At 32.1% G+C, this 19639-nt stretch overlaps 1 protein-coding gene across 1 annotated transcript; it reads left to right on the top strand.

Moving 5' to 3' along the window:
* Positions 1-13803: 13803 nt before the first annotated feature.
* On the top strand, positions 13804-14738 carry LOC18606029 (DUF740 family protein). The gene has a single exon (XM_007039420.3). It carries the CDS (start codon positions 13938-13940, stop codon positions 14595-14597), a length of 660 nt encoding a protein of 219 aa, XP_007039482.3. The 5' UTR covers positions 13804-13937; the 3' UTR covers positions 14598-14738.
* Positions 14739-19639: the final 4901 nt, after the last annotated feature.

Here is a 19639-nt window from a genome sequence, read left to right on the forward strand (position 1 = left end):
GTTATTTTTTTAACTAATTTAGTTTATCTCATTTTGAATAATTCTTTGTCACTTATGTTTTGTTTAATTTCCTTTAATTAAATATTATGACAATTTCTTTTACAAAATAAAAAGGGAATATTTACATAAAATAAAACGGGGCAAGCCAAGACAAATTGATTGGGAAAACCTAATTCTCTATTGGGATGAAAGCTTAGGCATGTAGAGTAGGGATGAGACAGGTTGATATCAAGGTTGGCCCTAATAGCATGGAGTTTGGTCTCGGTCGGCCATCTCTTATTAGCAAACAAACCTATGCATTAAAACAGCTTGAAATTTGCTTGAAAACCACCTCCCAAAGAAAAATGCTCACTAAAATTATATTCACTCAAAGTTTTTGCTAGGGAAACAAAATCAACATTGTCCTTTTCAACTATGTTAGTTTATTTTCATATGTATATATATAATTTATATTAATTTTATTGTCAGTGTATATATTCAGTGAACCAAATATTACATATTATTAATAAAATAAATTAAAAGTAGAGAATTCTATAAAATAAATAGTTTTAATTTCAAAAATATTTATTTTGAAAGACATTAGAACTTTTAGTTTTATATATTTAAGAAGTAGCACAATAGTATATAAGTATTATAGGTTGACAATGCCTCAAATATGTATGTATATCATCCAACCCATTAGGATTAAACATTCATCAACTTAGCAAATTGATAAAGATATGGAGAATGTTTAAGAGAGTGTTTATGTTCATAGAACTTGAGGAGTGATATTTGTAAATTAATTAAGGGCCAAATTTTTACAAAAAAAAAAAAACACATGTAAATTGTGCTTGAGAAAAGAGACTTTAGGTACATGACTAAGCGATCTCATCAATCAGTGTTGACTATAGTACCCGAATTTATTAAAGTTTACCAATGAGTTGATAGAAGACCAAATGCATGAATCATTTGTGATCTCAACTTCCAAAATGACATGGTAAACTACCAAATTGTTTCCTTCCTATGCATATAGAATAAGGCATATTGATTGGTATTAGTCTAATAGATATTGCCTTACATGTTTCCCTTAGACAATGACCAAAGAGGGATTTGAAATGCAATCCACTTGGATTTGCTGTAAAGAATGAGGAAGAAGAAGGGAAAGAATGAGGGGGGAAAAGTGAATTAGAGGGATCATTGATCCGTTGCCCTTGACATCTTGCATTTCAAGTAGATTGAGTTTTACATTTATGTAATTATATATGTTAAAAGGAAGAGGAATTTGAAATTGATTTTTCGTTCTTTAAAATTAAATTTCTATACTACTTATTTAAAACTATTTTAGAGATTTTTAGTATTTTTAATTTGTTTTATTTAAAATAAAACAAAAAAATCTAAATTAGAATATTAAATTTGTGCAAAAAATGGAAATTTCAATTTTCTTATTTTCTGATGCAAGAAAAATGTTAATGTCCAAAATTCATTCTAATATTATATAACGCCCTGGTTGAATTTAATCTAGGTATCATTTTATAATTCTATGCCATTGTTCTTATATCTTAGTGGAGCTAAGTCTTAAACTTTGATTTTCCCTTTTACTTGTTGGCCTTGAAGATAATAACAATAATTAATCATAATAATAATAATGCTTAAACTAATTGGCTTGTCTTCAATTAATCCGTAGGCTATGGGTATCATTTGATGAGTATCCAAAGACATCTTAACAATAAATTAAGTTGGGTTGGACATGCTTTTATTTCAAATACTTTGGCTGAAATCTCATTTTAATCTTTTTTTTTGTTATAAAATTTATCTATTTTTAGACATTTTAATGAATTGAGAGCTTCTAAAATGTTGCCTTCATCCGAAAAAAAAATATCAATAGATTTGCATTTTTAAAATTTTATAAAAATATCATAATATAATATGTTAAATTTTATATAACATCAATAATTATAAGATGCTTCGTATGTAATAATATGTTAAATGTTTTTTTAATGGTTTTAATTAAATTGTTTGTTACATGCAAGACAAAAACTAGTTTTCTTTTAAATTACAAATAATAAAACCCAAATTTCACATTACCTAAGACTTGGTCTTAGCTAACAAATAGAAGGTTTTAATTATTTTTTGGCAAGTATAAGGTTATTCTTTGTTTTGTTTTATTATGATAGGAAGCATTTATTCTTGAGATATGTTTTTATGATAATTATGTATGCAAGAATAGGATGCTCAATGGAAAAAGTAAATTGAAATATTCTCAAATAATTGTTCTCTAGGTAAGGTTACTACAGTACTTGACAAAATATCTAAATTTGGTTTCTTAAGATAAGAAGAGTTATTGGGGTCCACGAGAACACTCATACTTGTTCATAATCAAAAAGAGATTATGAATGGGCAAATTCAACTTGGGTCTTAAATGCCACAAAGAAGATTAAAAATAATAAGAATAATATGTAAAACAAAAGAGATTTTTTGACTTGGAAAGATCAGGCCACTTGAAAGATACAAGCCACTAAGCACGCCATAATCTCATATAGTAAAATATTAATTACAAAAATAATTAAACTAATCAAGAGGATTTTGAGCTTGTGATTGCAGAGAATCACCCAAGTTAAGAAGAAGAAGAAGAAGAAGAAGAGAAGAAGACCTTGCTAATTCAATAGGAATGATTACAGATTTCACAAATCTTAGCATGAGATTTCTTGGGAAAGACGATGGGGTCTTTTCCAAAAGTCACCAATTTTTTAATGTTTGTTTGTTGGCAGACTGTTGCAGTGAAATTTCCTTGAAAATGCCCATGAATTATACCAGAAGAAGTGGAAAAAAAAACTGTTACAATGAACCTGATATTTCCTTATCTTGACATGAAAAAAAATAATTGATGTAGGTGTATGTATATCTTTAGCTTTAAGCCAGAAAGAAGTTTCTTTTTTTTCTTCTTATGTTTGTGTAAGTTTCCCCTACATGTGCAAATGTATATAAGAATCTAAGCTGTTGGAACTTGGAAATACATGCCCCAAAAAAGGAACAAGGGTAAATCTTACCTTCCATGTTAAAAGAGACCTGGGAAAAAAAAATTAGATCTGGCTGGATTCTCTGGATAAGTTACTATATATTATGTTCAAAGAGAAAAAACAAATTAAAATGCATTGCAGGCCCACAGCCATGGAATAAAAAATTTTGAGTTTTCTTTTTTTTTTTTTGTTTTAAACACCAATCCCACACTTAAAGTGGGGTTTGAGGAACTGTTTGATTGGCATTTTAATTTGTATTTTTGGTTATTCTAAACTATAATTTATCCCTCTCTTTTTTTTTTTGGTAGACAAAAATTTTTCAATCCAAGATTATTCTCTTCTCTCAAGTGATGCATTTTGTTGTTGAATTTGAACCCCACCCCCCCTTTTTTTTTTTGCATTTTTCCAATCAATAAAGCTTTGAATTTGAATTGCTCTTTTGGCCTGATAATTGTGAGCCAGAGTTTGTATGTATTAAAATTTTGAAGGTCTCAAAGTCAAAGACATTAAGTAGATTGAGTTTCCAAATTGCCCAAATCCAAGCAAGTGCTTTATGAGTTAGAATAATTGGGGAATTTGAACCTTCTTTCAAGCTTCATCTTACTCTCCAACATCCCTGGACAAGCAATTGCATCTTCTAAGGAAACAAGCAACTTAAACAAAATAAATGGAATTTAACCCATTCCCAATTAAATAATTATAGCTTTCAAAATTGTGAACCAACCTTGACAAATAAGTGACACTTGAGTTTTTGGTTTATTAATTGATGTATAATCTCTCTGTCTAAAAAGCAGAGTTCGAATCTCTCTTTTTTAATTATAAAATATATATATATATATATATATATATATATATAAACCTTGACAAATAAGTGTTAATATTTTTGGCAAAAATCTTCCATAGTGATTTTAAGCCAATTTGACCGAAAAATAATGGCACACCAAACATCAATTATTGCCATCATTGTAGACAAAACAAAACTCTCTATATTATCCTCTTAACTCCAAATTTTTATTCAATTGAAATTTGAAAGGAAGTCAAGCAAAGTAGGCTTTTTCTTCCCCAAAAAACAACAAACAATAGCTGAAAGGGAAAAAAAAAATGAATTAATTAGGGAGAGTTGAATTTTGCTCATGATAACTATCAGCAAAAAGCCCCTCTTTCTCTTTGGCCTCTTTTGCCACAATTGATTAAACAATTAAATTGCCATCAAAACTTTATCTCCAAAAAAAAAATCCATTAATTAAATAATTACAAAAAAATGATAAATATAGAAGAATTTTTGCATATGGGTTGAATTTGACTAGGGATGGCTTGTACTGGAGAAGTCAAAGGCACAAGGTTTGAACCCACAGACACGGCACACCACGCACGACTAAAAGAAAAAATAAATAAAGCAAGATTGGTGCTGTTTGATGCTACGTCGTTTTTCACACCGTGTTTTGGGTGTTTTGACTCCCCAAAACAAAAAAGAGAAGAAAGAAAGCTACGGCTTCTTGGGGTCATCCCCGCGAGGGCCGCCCACCCCCTCTGTCCCAATGTGGGACCCACTTCTATTATTGCGATTCTTATGTGGGACCCACATTCCCCTTGCTTTGGGTTTCTGTGAGCCCCTTTTTTTTTTGTTTTTTTTTTTCAGCTTTGAGAAATCTCATGGCCGGCCTAGACGCACAATCTCCCTTTACCCAGAGTAACACCAGAACATTAACATACAAGTTAAAAGTCTCTGTAGGTTTGCGTGCTGGCCAATGAGATTGTGCCATGTCATTACGTGTAGAGTTTGACTTTGACTAGACAAATTCTTTTCTTTTGCCTAGCTTTGACCTTGTCTTTTCTTTGAAGTTGCCCAATTTAAAGAGCACGATATGAAATAGTTATGTTTATATTACAAATTAAGAAAACAAATAACTTTTACATAGCATTTCATGTCATCATTCACCTTAAGTGCTCTTGTCACGTGAGTATATCAAAAACAATATTAAATCTTGATGATCAAAATACTTATTTTTTTAAAAATTAAGTAACCAAAGGAAAAAAGTTTACAAAATTAGATAACCCAAAAATATAATTTACACTTACTTCTAAGTATCAAAAAGGCTGCTAATTGTTTTATAATGTTATGGTCAAGTTGGGAAGAGAGATGTAAATGTGGACAACAATGTTTGCTTAGTTTAAGTAATAGATTATTGATTGAAAAGAAAAGAGAGAGAGAGAGAGTGAGAGAGTTTTGTAAATTTCAACGAAAGAAAGATAGAAAAGGATTTATAGTGGGGATTGTAGGTTCGAGCAAGTTGCCATGAAGGTGGTATGATTTTCATTGCCACGAGAGCCAACAAAGTTGTTCCAATCTTTTTGTCCTTTTGCAATCTTTCTTTGTCACAACTATGTAAAAGGTCACTTAAGCTAAACTACGTCTCAATTCTCATGAATCTAATCTCACTGCCCCTTTGGTGTGAGAGAATTATTTTCTGCTTGCTTCTCTTTCTTCTTTTCTTTAGTTTTTTCATTTCATTTTCTTTAACAAATCATTTTTGAATTTACTTAAGTTATAAGCTTGATTGGTTTCACGATTTACGAATGATGATTTTGATCTGAATTTGGAATTCTTTTTCTATGTAAGAGCTTCGAAAATGTGAAGCCAAGAAAGGCCGACGTGCATATATGGTAGAATACGATCGTGTCGTGATTGCACCAAATAAACAACATTCTTCGGCCGCCGTATTTGCTTTTTGGGGGGGCGGATTTCTCAGAGGTTTCCTACAGTATTTTTCTCTTTTATCTACTTAATATTTATGCACATATATTAAAAGAAAAGTAGAGAATCACGAAAGCCAAAAGTGGAGTCTTAGCCTGAATAATTGATTGACTATAGGACTTAGAAAGAACGTACGATATTGCTTTGCCTTTCACTTGTTTTACTCTTAACTTATTCAGTTTTGAATTTGATTAATTTTAAACTCATTCACCCAATTTTCGCTCCATTTAACTCTCTTTTTCATATGGTAATAATTCTATTGGAGAAAAAAGATGTCGATTAGCTTAGATGATAAAAGAATCCAATTATGCAATTCGTTTTTTAAGTATTTGGATGTTGTTTTCGTTACGGATTGAGGGCTCAAATGGGTAGGCCACAATGGGAAAAAAAAAAAAAACAAAACAAGAAGTGAGAGGATTTGTTTATTACTGTAAAGAAAAGAAACTTCATATGATAATAATTGTATTGGAGAAAGAAGGTGGTGATTAGCTTAGATGATAAAAGAATCCAAATGCATTTCGTTTTTCAGTATTTAGATTTTGTTTCCTTTGCGGATTGAGGACTGACAACGGATAGGGCGAGAGGATTTATTTATTACTATAAAAGAAAGAAGCTAGGCATTCATCTTAATGGCAAAGAATATGTGCCTAAACTAAAAGCTATCCCCATTAAAAAAAAAAACAAAACTAATGAAACCTTGAAAGGAAAATTACACGTGAAAGCTCAAAGCGAATGGGGAGGGAAAGCTAGAAGAACCTAACCCACTAAAAAAGAACCTCGGGAAGAAAGGTGACCTGCCAACATGCGTGAAGAAGCTAGTCCTCACATTAGTGTTTGCATACTTTTTAGTTTTTATCATGACACAAGCAGTTTAATTTGTTCCCATCCCCTTTTTGGTGGCGACTTTGCATTGCTTCTCTCCGATCACGATTACCCGTCCTTGATTTTTTTTGGGGGTTAACTTTTGTTTGGTTTGCCGAAATTCTCACAAGGAATCTGATAATGACAGAAAAAGTGAACCCAATCATGGAAACCATCCATTTTAATTTTGTAGTATTATTGTGCTTGGTGCATTAGTGGACTTTGAGGGCTTGATGCCAATTAGTTACTTTGAAAAGATACTTCTCGGGGGCAGTATCTGACGAGGAGACGGTGCTTTTTAACAAGTCTAACGACAAAAATTGTGATGATTCTTAGATAATCATAGAGAAATTAAGGTATCCGTTTTGGAAACTTATGAAATTGATGACTTAGAGTTCACTTGGTTGAGTAATCAGGACTAACCCGTCGACGAAAAGTTAACATAATTCAAAATATAATAACTTTATGTATAAAAATGATTAAATCGTGTCATTTGTTAACTATAAAAAGTTAAATTTTTAAATAGTCAATCCTTCATAATCTTATTTGAATCTTGTATGCCGAACGGAATAATCGCATTCCCAATCTGTTTATAAGAAAATAGCTGAAAGAAACACTTCCTTGTATATTCTGACCCAATTTCAAGATCCATCAGGGTCCATTTATTTGCCATTCCTGAAGATTTATTTGCGCGGGGAGCTACCCGAATCTCTCTAGTCCTGTCAAAACAAATTGCCTGCTAACATTTTTTGGGTTACATTCATAGAAGAGCAGAATATGAAACCAGAACTGATGGAAATGTCATTTGGAAGCTGTGTATGCTTGATTATGTCTCGTTTTATTTTTATTTTTTGAAAATGAACATTTCATTATCAACAGGAAATAAAAAATTCCCTGGAGAAAGAAACAGAGCAACCCCTGTGAGAGTCGATACAAACCAAAAGGCAAAATGATTACAGAGACCAAAAATTATGTCCTGCTGTTAGAGTTATAGTGTTAACTAGTTAGATTACAACATCTAAATTATAGTAGAGAGCATATATATATATAACTAATTTTATTCATAGTCTAATTCTAATTAATTAATAGTATTATAGTATAACAATAATTAGATATTGTAATTTAACTAACTTAATAAAATATAACTCTAAATAAATAAATTGTATAATTATCTTAGCAAAATAACAAAAAAAAAAAAAAAACTTGAAAATCAATCAGACAGGCAATGGAATTCGGCAGTCCTTGACTGAAGTTCCCAATGATGGCTTTGCTGATAATCTGGTACCGGTAGAGTTGAATTCCAAGTCCAAAGAACAACGAGGCTCCAATTCTACACGATAATCCCACATACTTGTTCCTTTGCATCTTGCCTCCAAATCCAAGTTCAAATCGAGACTAATCTGTCCCTTCTTTAGGTCTTGCTCTATTTCCTGTAGAACATCATCATCTATGGAGAGCGCTTTGTTACAACCTTCCGGACTGAATTCAACTTCAATTACAGCCTGGTACTTGGTCTTCAAAACCAATGGCTCTGCCATTGAGGCACAAGAGACGAGACTGGTGCGTTTGTAAAACACTAACAAATCAAAAGGCTCAATGGAAATCTCTATATCATTCTGTTTGTTAATCAAAACGAACGCGGCCGTCCAATTGGCAACCAATTGATTTTCCATCACCCTGAAATCGATTACGGAACATGAATCCAAATGAAGAACAAAATGGGATTGATTTCTTGCACCATAGTTTTCATCTACGTGTATCCCGGTCAGAACAAATGCAGAGTATGATACAACGATCAATGTGAATGTCAGGAAAACATAGAGGTCAGAGGACTGAAAATTTTCCTCGCATTGACAACGGATGCCTGGATCATGTGCATCAATAGCTTTACAAAATCGACATGTAGGCCTTTGCTTCCAGGCCATGATATATGGTTTCTATGGGATGAAAATTGATGGCAAAAAAGTGAAAAAGGAACGCGAATTCGGAGGGTCAACTAGTGTTTGTATTGTCTTCTATTTTAACTGTGACGTACAAATTTACCAACTCATCCTAAAATTTTAACTGTGATCTCTGATCTCAGTGGTTACTCGGCTTCAGGTAATCAAGCTAGACAAAGTTGGTGGCTGAAAAGTGTCCCTAAAATGGTAACCTTAGTTGTAACTAATTCATGAATTTTGACAACTATATGCAAGGATCAGAAAAGGCTTTCGGTTCCTCAATTACTTTTTTTGATCGATACTTTCTCTAAATATGTTTGGCAATAATTAGTAGTTTTGGAAAGTATTAGTCAAATTAAGTAATGAAGGCAACAAAACTAGGGAAAAAATTGAATAATTAACCTTATATGGAACAAAAAGAAAAAAGACATCTCTCTGTCTCTCTTTTTTCCATTTACACCCTTCTTTCACCTGGAAATAATTGGCATGCAGAGAGGCAGAGGACACCATTGTTCAGGTAAGGTTAAATGCAGATCAAAATGGGGAATTTGGGTTTCTTCTTGTCTTGCTCAAGACCCTATATCTCATATGATGATACCCTAAACCAAATTTGAGATATACCAGTTTCCTTTTAAAATTGCATATTTTTGTTCATATTTCAAGTTGCTGAATTTCAAACATAGTAATGGCCCTAATGGGACTCCTTGCTCATCCATGCCCAGGGTTTAAGTTGAATTACCCGAGCCAGGGGAGTCCTTGAATTTTGTTTCAAGGGTTTCTATTCAGACGCTTGATGCTTGGGAATCATATCAAAATTTGACTACTAACTGCATAGAGTTTTAGATCGCTTGATTTAACAAGATCATGGGCCTTGACACAAAAATGGTCTGGGGACTGAAGTTTAATTATGGGCCTATTTCCCAAAAGTACATAGCACTACTTCTGCAACAACTCAAAAAGAGACGCGACTGGTGGATCTAGCCCACAGCATTTATCATGGTTCAACTTGATTTTTTTTGTGTTTATTTATCCAAATAAAGGTTACTTTTTCCATTATTAATTTGCATAGCCACCGATGAATCCTAACAGCTGAATTTAGGTAGTAGATGCACCCGACCCGACCCTCGAAACCGCATGAAAGAAAGAGTGATACAGTATTCCAAACATATTTTGACTTCAATGTAATTAATATTAAAATTTGACTTAGGACGATGGTCAAATATATATATATATATTACATATTAGGTTATGTTCGTAACTTTACAACGACAATTCTAGCATGGAAATTGTCATAAATAAAATGTTAAGGGGACCACAGTGTTCACATTTTGTTCCTCACGTTTTTTGAAATTAGTAGATTGGAAGAGATTACGCCAGCCCAACACCAAACCCTTTAGGCCTTACACATTACAAGTATTTTGAATAAGATCACTTCAAACAAAACAACTAGGGTCAAATTAATAAAAACCAGTTCTTAATTAGTTTCTGAAGCTGTGATGAAAAGTGGCAGAGTAAGAAACAGAGGTTCCGATATCATTCCATTTTCCAAGTTGTTTGGTCGAATATGTTTCAGACGCCTAACGGGTTGGTTTGCCTAGAAGCAATAATTAGCAGCTGGATTAAGATGTGATTGATGGTGGGAAAACGTCGGTGGTTTGCTGTGCAAGAGGTGCCGCCACCGGTGGTAGTTGGACTATCGTAAGAGGTGGTGAGGTGGCGCGGTCGCGTACCTCGGTGACATTAGGAGAGCTGACTTGATGGCTTAGCGGTTGACGCCTGCGTGTTGGTTGAGCTATCAAATTGCTTTTGATTGTTAATTAGATAAAACTGTCTCAACTTTAGTTTTAGTACTTTCTGTAGTATAAAAATGTTAAATTGGTAACAGTCAGGCATGCAGAATGAAGTTGACGTAGGTGGATGTACGCAAGTTCGTGACTAATTTTTTTTATGAATAAAATATGAGATAAAAAAATTAAAACAAAATATGTTGAATTAAAGACAGTGAGTAAATTAAAAATAACTAGAAATGGAATGATTGAATAAAAAAAATATATATATATATATATTGATTTTAATTTTTAATTTTATCACTTTGAATAAATTAAAATTTCATAGATTTAAATTAAAAATTGTACTTAAATCGTTATCGTAATTTCTAATCTCTTCTCTAACAATAACATGTCATTCATATGAAAGTTTAAGTTTCTTTTTGAGTAATTAACAAGATAAAATCGAGATTGAGATTATAATCTTTTGTTGATGTTTAAACTCAAAATAAATAAAAACTTGCACAATCAACAAGGTGTTGAAAAACAATCGTTTCTTTAAAACTTATGAATGTTAGAGCAAGAAAATATTTATACACGCATGTACATACTTACACGTAATTATATGCTACAAAAATAATTTCTAGATATATCACCGAAAAGGTGGTAATCTAAAAATAATATAAATAAAATATAGTTGAAACAATTGGCCAAAGCGAAGCCAAGTATGCCCTATGGCAATATTTTTTGAATTTGCAAGGAAACTACAAAGGGTTCTGACAAGAAAATTGAAGCCTATAAGTTAGATTAGGGTCGGTTTGTTGAGTTCAAAAAGCCTACAGAGCTACGGCCTTTTTCTTCTCTATCTATTATTATTTTCACAACAAATATTTATCGTTCTTTAATTTGCTGTCTAAGTTTTTATAATCTACAGTTTATACCATCGGTGTGTCTTCTTTTAATCATTCATCTAATTCCTATATTAAGTTACTAACCCAACCAAACGATCATCCTTTGGTTTTAATATTTGTAAGGAATGGATCTATATTAAACTAAGATTACACACATGAAACTCCATTAAAAAAAATCAAATGTTTTTAGAGAGGATTAGATGTGCTGTTTCCCTTCTTTTAAAAAAAATTAAGATATGAAAATAGTTAATGAATTATTTGAAATCTAATGTGCAACTTGTAATCTCTAGTATCTAGTTAAATATAGGAAGCCTATTAAAGTGGGTGATTCAATTTGATACCACCCTACTTAGTCCAACTTGATGATTCTATGATGAGTTTAAAAAACACGTGGTATGTCACAATCTCATAAACTTTTTTGTCTTTTTTCTATTAAAAAAATTTAATCAATATTAAAAAATTAGTAATAATAAAAAATCATACATTTGAATAATTAAGTTATTTTATGTCATTAATGTAAGGATGAATTTTCAAACATCTGGTCCTGACTTGAAAGTCTTATCCACAGCTATTCAGAAATCAGAATCATGCGAGTGCTAGCCTTATTAATCACATCTCAATTTGTCAATAGAGAAAAAAAAAAAAAGAAGAAGCGAAAACCACTGTTATTAATTTGTATTTTTGCATGAATTCTCCTTTACCCATGTTTCTATCACATTACGTTACAAGGAAGAGAAGATTTTATGTATTTAATGCGTAAAAGTAATTTTTCTTATGTCCCGTGCAAACCGTCAAGCTCAACACTGACCAACCCCTAATTGCGTGTGCAAACAGTTAGAAGTTTAATTCTATGATGTTTATTTTTTTTATTTTTATGAATATTAAAAATATTTTAATTTTGATATATTTTGTAATAAAATTTATAATATAAATGTTCAATAGTTTTTAATAAAAAAAACTATGTAACTCAACATATTCATTCTACAAAGTTATTTTTGGGATATTTTCAACCAAACGATCATTTAATTTTCCTATAATTAAACATATATTAATCTTTAGTAGTAATTAATAATGAAATTTATTTATTTTATTTCTGAAGTCTTTGACTGTTTAAATTATAGTAATAACGATAAAATATTAAAAATCTTGATTAAAAGTCAAAATACTGATCTAGAAATTCTCAAACAATGGTTCAACAACAAGTCTATCACCCAATAACAGAGAGAAACCAGTCAAAACCGTACCAATGAAACATAAGGTGGAGGTGGAACCCAAATCGTCAAAAAGATCTCATTAAGGAAAAAAATAAAAATAAAATATTTGACAAAAAAATAACCAAAGCGGACCGCGCTAATGTCAACATAGCACCTGTTACCTAACCCATTTGAGTGAGGGACCCAATGAACCATGACTTTCGAGTTAGATAACTAGTTACATCTTCATCTCACTTCAGTTGCGAGAAATTCGGTGCATGCATTGTATAAGAGTATGTTGTATTTATGTACGAATGATCATTGATTTGACAATCATAATTAAATTTACACGGTTCGTTAGCAATTGGACAAAGCAAAATGTCGATCGCTTATAGGCGGCCTATAGCAGTAAGTAATAGATCTTTGGCTTCCTTTGAACTATACTCTCATCTTCTACTAGCTTCTTATTCTTTTATCTATCTAATCAAGTCTTTAATATTTAATTTTTACTCAAAGAAATGCTTAACTCTAATCATTTAACAAAAAATTAATTACTATCAATATATTTTTTATCCATGAATATATGATATAAGTAATTAACGTAATCGGTACTTTTGATCAAATCAATTGTTATATGAATACATTAACTTGTTAAGTCACATGTCTCATGAGTATAAAATGTCCACTAACATTAATTTGACAATGATTAATTTTTCATTAGTATTAAAATCTTGTTTGAGAATAAATTAAAATTTAAGCACTCGATTAAATATAATATATAAAATGGAAAGACCATAAGACATACTTTACTACTATTTAAGCTTGGATTTTCATCAAATTTTAAAGTGGTGGGATTGTTTTGACCATATACTTTTAAGAATGGTCAAACTAAGAAAAAAGCAAAAAAAAAATCAGTAAAACATTAAAGGAAAACATTGAAATGATCAAGAAAAACAGGCCTCTCCGAGGAGTTGATTGGCTGCAGTCAACAGATGATTTGTTACTCAAACGCCATTGAGTGGGGCCAATGACTTGGATGGCCAACCATGATCAGTCCTACTCCAGATGTGAAATGTGTCTGAATTAGATTATATGCCTAAGCTGGCTAAGCATGTTTTCTACGTGTGAGCAAATCACGTATTTCTGCCTACCGAGTCGTCAATTGCCACACAGTAATGGCATTCCCTTAAATAACTACAAAATCACTGGGTAGTCTTCAAAAGTCAGGTCCAAAACGCAGCGTTCAGTTCTCCAAGGCAGCAAGGCTTACTAATCGACGCCCAACGAGTACTAGAAACTAACTACGGTTAAAATCCTAACCTGATATGGAATTAACCATGGTTACTTCATCTGCCCCAATCAAAACCTTTCCTTTTAAAAACCTCACCCTCACGAACACCACAAAGAAAACTGCGAAGAAAAGTGAGAGGGAACCTAACAGAAACAGCAAGAAAGCGCAAGAGCTTTCTCGAGAAAGTGCAATACAAAGAAAAGGAGATACCTTCAGTGAAAGAGATGGCGTTTTACGTCGACGAAGAAGAGGTCTGGAAATGTCCGAAGCATCCTTCGAGAAGACGCCGAAGTGGAATCTGTCCGGTCTGCCTCCGAGACAAACTCGCTTCTCTTTGCCCCGAATGCGCCCACGCGCGTCCCTGCGCTTGTAGCGCAACCACTTCTTCTTCCTCCTCGTCATCCTCCTTATCTCGCTTCTCAGCCGCGGCGGCCGGGGATATGCCAGGTGTCGGCGCCGTCGGTCGAGTTTCTAATCTTATAGAAGGCGAACCTGCTTTCCGACGATCCAGATCCCTGGCGATTCCCTTTCTCCGATCCAAACCTGAGAGTTTAAGCGAAAAGAATGATTTGGCGGGTATTAAGAGCAAGACGCCGTCTTTTTGGTCGATGTTTAGAGCTAGTAATAAGAGCAAGCGACACGAGAGTGAAGATCATCAAAGAGAAGGAGAGAAAGAGAGAATAGTGGCGGAGGAAGAAAGGAGGAGGATGATGAGGAAGTCAAGGTCGGTGGCGGTGACATCACATTCCGGCATCGGAGATTTGAAATCGTCGCCTTCCACTAAAGGGAAAGGCTGGTATTTCCCGAGTCCGATGAAGGTTTTCAGGCAAACTAGAGTTTCCAAATTGGTTTTCCAAGAACGCTCTCCTTTGTATAGAGGTTGATTTATTTTTCCTTTTTTTTTTATTTTTCTTTTTTCTTTATAATTTGCAGAGTAAATAAGTAATGTCAAAATTTAACAACAGAAACGAACGAAAATATGACTAATTAATATATTATTTATTTCCTCCTTTTTTTATTTTAAACTTTTCGGAATTTAAGGAATATAACGAAATACTTGATTGAGTAATTTCAATTTTTTGAATTGATTGAAATTTGAATGTATTTTTTGGGGGGGGATTATATCATGTGTTAATTTTTCTTCTGCTTAATCATAGTGTTTTTTTTTTAATTTTATTTTCACCCTCAAAAAGTTTTTGGGTGATTGATTGAAGGGGTGGATTTAATATTAATTGGATAATTAAACTCTTAATCTCTTTGTGCGAGGCAATAGTCACAAACCTATATGATTTTCTTTTTTAAAAAAGAAATCCTTAATTTCTCATCACAACTGTTTGCACTATTACAGAGTTGACAATTTTGCATATGATTAATTGCTAATGAGATTACTATGGCAACGGAGTGGTTCAGCTAAGGCACAAAACTTGCTAATCACTCTGATTTAGTGGTTCAAAATTAAGCCATGTTCTTGACAAAAACATATTTTATATATATCTTGGAAGTTATGGCCCATTCCCCATCCAATAAAGTAATAAACACATCTTAATCCTATAATTTATTGCTCTAATAAATAACAAGGAATTTGTATTTCAAGGGAGCCTCCAGCTCATTCCACAATGAATGTGAGAATTTTAGTTTGGTGTTATTTCTCGTAAGTATAAAATTTAATCAAATGTTAACTCTCCAAGAGTATGGGTTTTCCTTCCCATTTCCAAAAGAAAAGTTTGTAAATGAGGTTTTGATTTTGATAAATTTTATATTTCAAATTTGAATTTTTTTAACAATATAAATACTCAATACTTTTTAATATAAAAATTTAAATAACATCATAAATTCATAATATAAAAAAAATGAAAATATTAAGTGTCTATAAAATTATTTTATTTTAAAACATTCGAAAATAAAAAATTAGACAAAACATTGCATTTGGAAAAGATGGAAATGGAAGTAACTTAATTGAACCCACAAAACAAGTGGTTTGAAGAGAAAATCATGAGAAAATAATCACAACTTGTACTGTCTTAGAGATGGAATGAGTGGGGGAAAGGAAAAAAAAAAAAAAAGAAGAAGCAAATCCAGACTTGTACCCCAAAGAGTACTTATTCAAAAGAGAATAAGACCAGCTTTTGCCATGATGAAGTTTGGGTAACTAGGTGAGGTAGGGATGGCATTATTAATGGAGGTTTAGGCACTTTTTCTTTCAACTTTACAATCAATTCGCAATAATAGTTTGTTACTACAGCATGAATGTGGGCCCCAGTAATAAGTTTCCTTCATGCAATTGGAATGGAAGGAATGAAGTTTGGTTGAACAAAGTATAATGTGTCCAATATCTTCCTAGCAATGCTTATAGATGAAATCTGTCCAGGCGTTCCCCCAAAAAGCAAAAAAGAAATAATAATTCAAATTTAGGGTTCAATCCAAATTTAGACAATTCAAAACATAACAATATTTAAGTTATTCAAAATAAATTTTTTGTGGGGTGGGGGATAGTTCATTTTCAATCAATCTTATTTGTTGTTTGTGCTATAAGGATAAATACTGAAATAAATTTCTCACATAACTTTTTTTTTAAAAAAGTTTCCTCAATAGTTCACATTAAGTAACTGTTATTCGAATTAAAACCTTTCGCAACAAATATACATAAGAAATTTAATAATTAATGTCAATAATGTCATAGATTACATAAGAAATTAATCTCACAATAATTTAGGGGGCCCCTTGCAAAGGCATCCATTCATTTATCTTCCCACCTATCAACTCTATATAGTTGTTTAAGTTTCGATGTTTTGAGACATTGAGAAACAAAAAGCAATAATGAGTTGTATTTTCTAATAAGTGTGACATGAATTTAAAGAAAAAAAAAAGCTACCATGAATTTTTAATTCCGAATATAGCCAATTCCTTAATCAAACTTATAATGTTTGATAAATTTAGAAACAAAAATTTTCTTGCAAAAATTCCGTAGCTACTACCTTTATTGAAAGTTTTACTGCTCATATCTCCAACTTATTACAATAATTGTTTCCTATTATTGTCACCTAATTTTAAGTATATTTTTTTTTGCTTTGTTATGTTTGGTGTTTTTGATATCATTATTCAATTAAATTTGATGATAACTTTAGATATATTTTAATAATGATTCAGAACTAAGTATTATTAATTTAATAATTTTTTGAATCTAAATTACATGATTTTTAAAAATTTAAATTCAAGTTACTAATAATGATTAACTTAAATAATTATATAAATATCACAATTTCAATCTTTAAAAAACTTCATCTCATTAAAACAATTCGTCAATTAGAGCATCATGTTTTCCTTACTAAGTTTACTGATAGAAAAAATGGAATTATACCCAAAAAAGCTGTGCACCATTCTACAGCGAAAGGTGGGGGAGGCCGACACAAACATAATTTCTAACCAGAAACGTCTGCCAACAAAGACACTAGACGTTTTCAGAAACTACTCAATTCTTATTCTCGTGGGGACCTTCACAACCTTAATGCTGTGAATGTTTGGATTCAGAATCTGCAACTGGATTTAAACCATGATTCCAACCCCCCAAACAGCAATATTCTATACAAATCTGCAGAACGTTAGCACATGTAATCTGAATACCAAGATCCTTAAAGGAATAAATTAATCCAAAGCCGACCTCTAACTTGAATATTAATGGTGAAAACTTGGTGTAATGGTTGGAGAATTGATCCCTCTTTTGCTTGTGCAGGTGGAGCAATCAATTGATTTCTTTGCTGTTATTATATTGACATTAAAGATCCATAAACGAGCAGACCAACTGTTAAATCTTCTAGCCACCAACTTTAAAGCATCCTCTTGATTTTCTTCTTTATATTAATACAACTTAAATAGCTGTGTGTTTGTGGTCCTTTTATTAAATGAGATCAGCACACTATTTACCACAGTGTCTTTAACTACATGTTCACTTGGAAATAAAATATTTTTGTCCTTTTTCAATATCTTATTTTATTTTATAATTTTATATTATTAATTAAAAATCTTAATCTTTAAATTTAAATCTTAAACTCTAAATTCGAATAATAAATAATAATAATTTTTCTAAAGGCAACAAGCAGCCCCTTCGTTTGGTGAAAGAATTTTCACGTTGGCCACACTAATCAATTTGTTATACTAAGATGAGAAAAATACCCAAAACAACTTTTCAACCTTCTCTTTTGAAATATTTTCCCTTTACATGTCGTGATTAATTCATTTTGGTTGGGTGTGCAAATAAAACAAACTTTTTTTAGTACCCCTGCTTTCCTGCATTCATTTTAGGCAGTTGACAGTCAGTCATCTATCATCTATAGAGCATGATTGCCACTTTATGTTTGCAAGTTTTTTTTTTTTTTGGGGTGGGGGGTGGTGCTGTGGGGAAGGCAACTAATTATATTGAAAGCAACAGAGAAACAAAGAATTTGATGCGCCAAAGTCCAAAGTATGGACTGACAGAAAACTAAGGCTGTGTATGAACTGCAAAAGCATGTTAAAGTATGTAAATAATAATGGTCTTTAAAGTCTCGCAGAGGCAGGCAAGAAAGATGGCTGGATGGAGAAGCATAAGGAGGGGTGGAAAGTTGGGCGTGTGAAGAGAATCTTGATTCTTGGGTTTCTGACACGTGGGGACTTAAGGTCATGGATATTATTCAACCCAAAAGGCCAGAAAACTGGAAAAGGGTGTTCGACAGTATCATATATCCAAATTGCAATGGTGGCAGCAATTGCTTTTGACAAACTGCCAAACAGAGCAGGACAAATGCTGAAAAGGCTTTGGAGACAAGCTGCGTCCCGACCACCCTCTCAGGTTGAGTTAGTCCTCCGCATCCTCACGAGGGAAGCTAGACTCACTCACTCCCTGTACAGTCAAGATCATCTACCTCAATTCTCCAACGTCGATAACATTATTAAGAATACATCATCCACGTGTTATGATTGTTAATTTGCCCCCAACTTACTATATATATATATTTTTTTTTAATTAAAAAAAAAATTAAACATTACTTTCCAAGTAAGAAAATATATATAAATTAATAAATCAAATATTCAAATACAATCTTAATTTACTATCTAAACTTACTTCAATTTAACAATCAAAATCTATTTAACCTAATAATTTAGGATTCAATCTTGCATAAATCTTTTACTTACTTCGACTCGGTTATCAACTTTCATCATATCAAACAATTCAACAACTATATTTTTTTATTTCTATTTTCACAAGATCTTAGTATTATTTCTTTAGTGTCAGGTATTCTTGTTATATTTTGGGTTTTTTTTTTTATTTAATCCAGGAGCCTTGTTTGTAAGTGAACTTGCACTTGACACAATTAACTTATAAATTTCAAGATTTGAGACTGATCAATACCATGAGAGCATATCCTATTACCAAAACAAAAATCGTCTACGCTCATCTCTGCTCCTTCCTTGCTTCGTATATAAATTTTTGCGACGTGCTTGTTTAATGTGTTTAATGTAAATAACAGGTTATCTAATATTATCTTATCTTTAATCCCGAACAGAAAGAGAGGACAGACAATTTTTGTTCCCATTGTCAACTAGACTAAGAATCATCCATTGTAAAGACAGTAAAAAAAGCAACCATTTAAAAAAAGAAAAAGTTGTCAGTTGAGAACGCACATTGTATTGAGAATAGTCCGCATTTGCATTCAGCGAAGGGATGCCCAAAGTAGATTTAAGGGGAGTTCGACGAAGACAAACAGCTTAATTTGAACGTGAATTAGTCAGCCCTGTATAAAAGTATTTTCTTTGACTGCATGCCAACTATCAATTCCTATTAGTCACCGTCTTGAGTTTTTCAAACATCTTGTAGCTACTATAAGCTCAAAATTCTTATGGAAGACAGAGAGAATTAAAAGTAACAAATTGCCACAGTTTTCAGCTATCA

This window comes from Theobroma cacao, chromosome 3 (genome assembly GCF_053813885.1).
Source record: "Theobroma cacao isolate CCN51 chromosome 3, ASM5381388v1, whole genome shotgun sequence".
NCBI classification, from domain to species: Eukaryota; Viridiplantae; Streptophyta; class Magnoliopsida; order Malvales; family Malvaceae; genus Theobroma; species Theobroma cacao.

What these genes read in the sequence shown, in the direction of transcription:
- LOC18606029 (XM_007039420.3), top strand. Translation starts at nt 13,938, where the DNA reads ATGGCGTTTTACGTCGACGAAGAAGAGGTCTGGAAATGTCCGAAGCAT.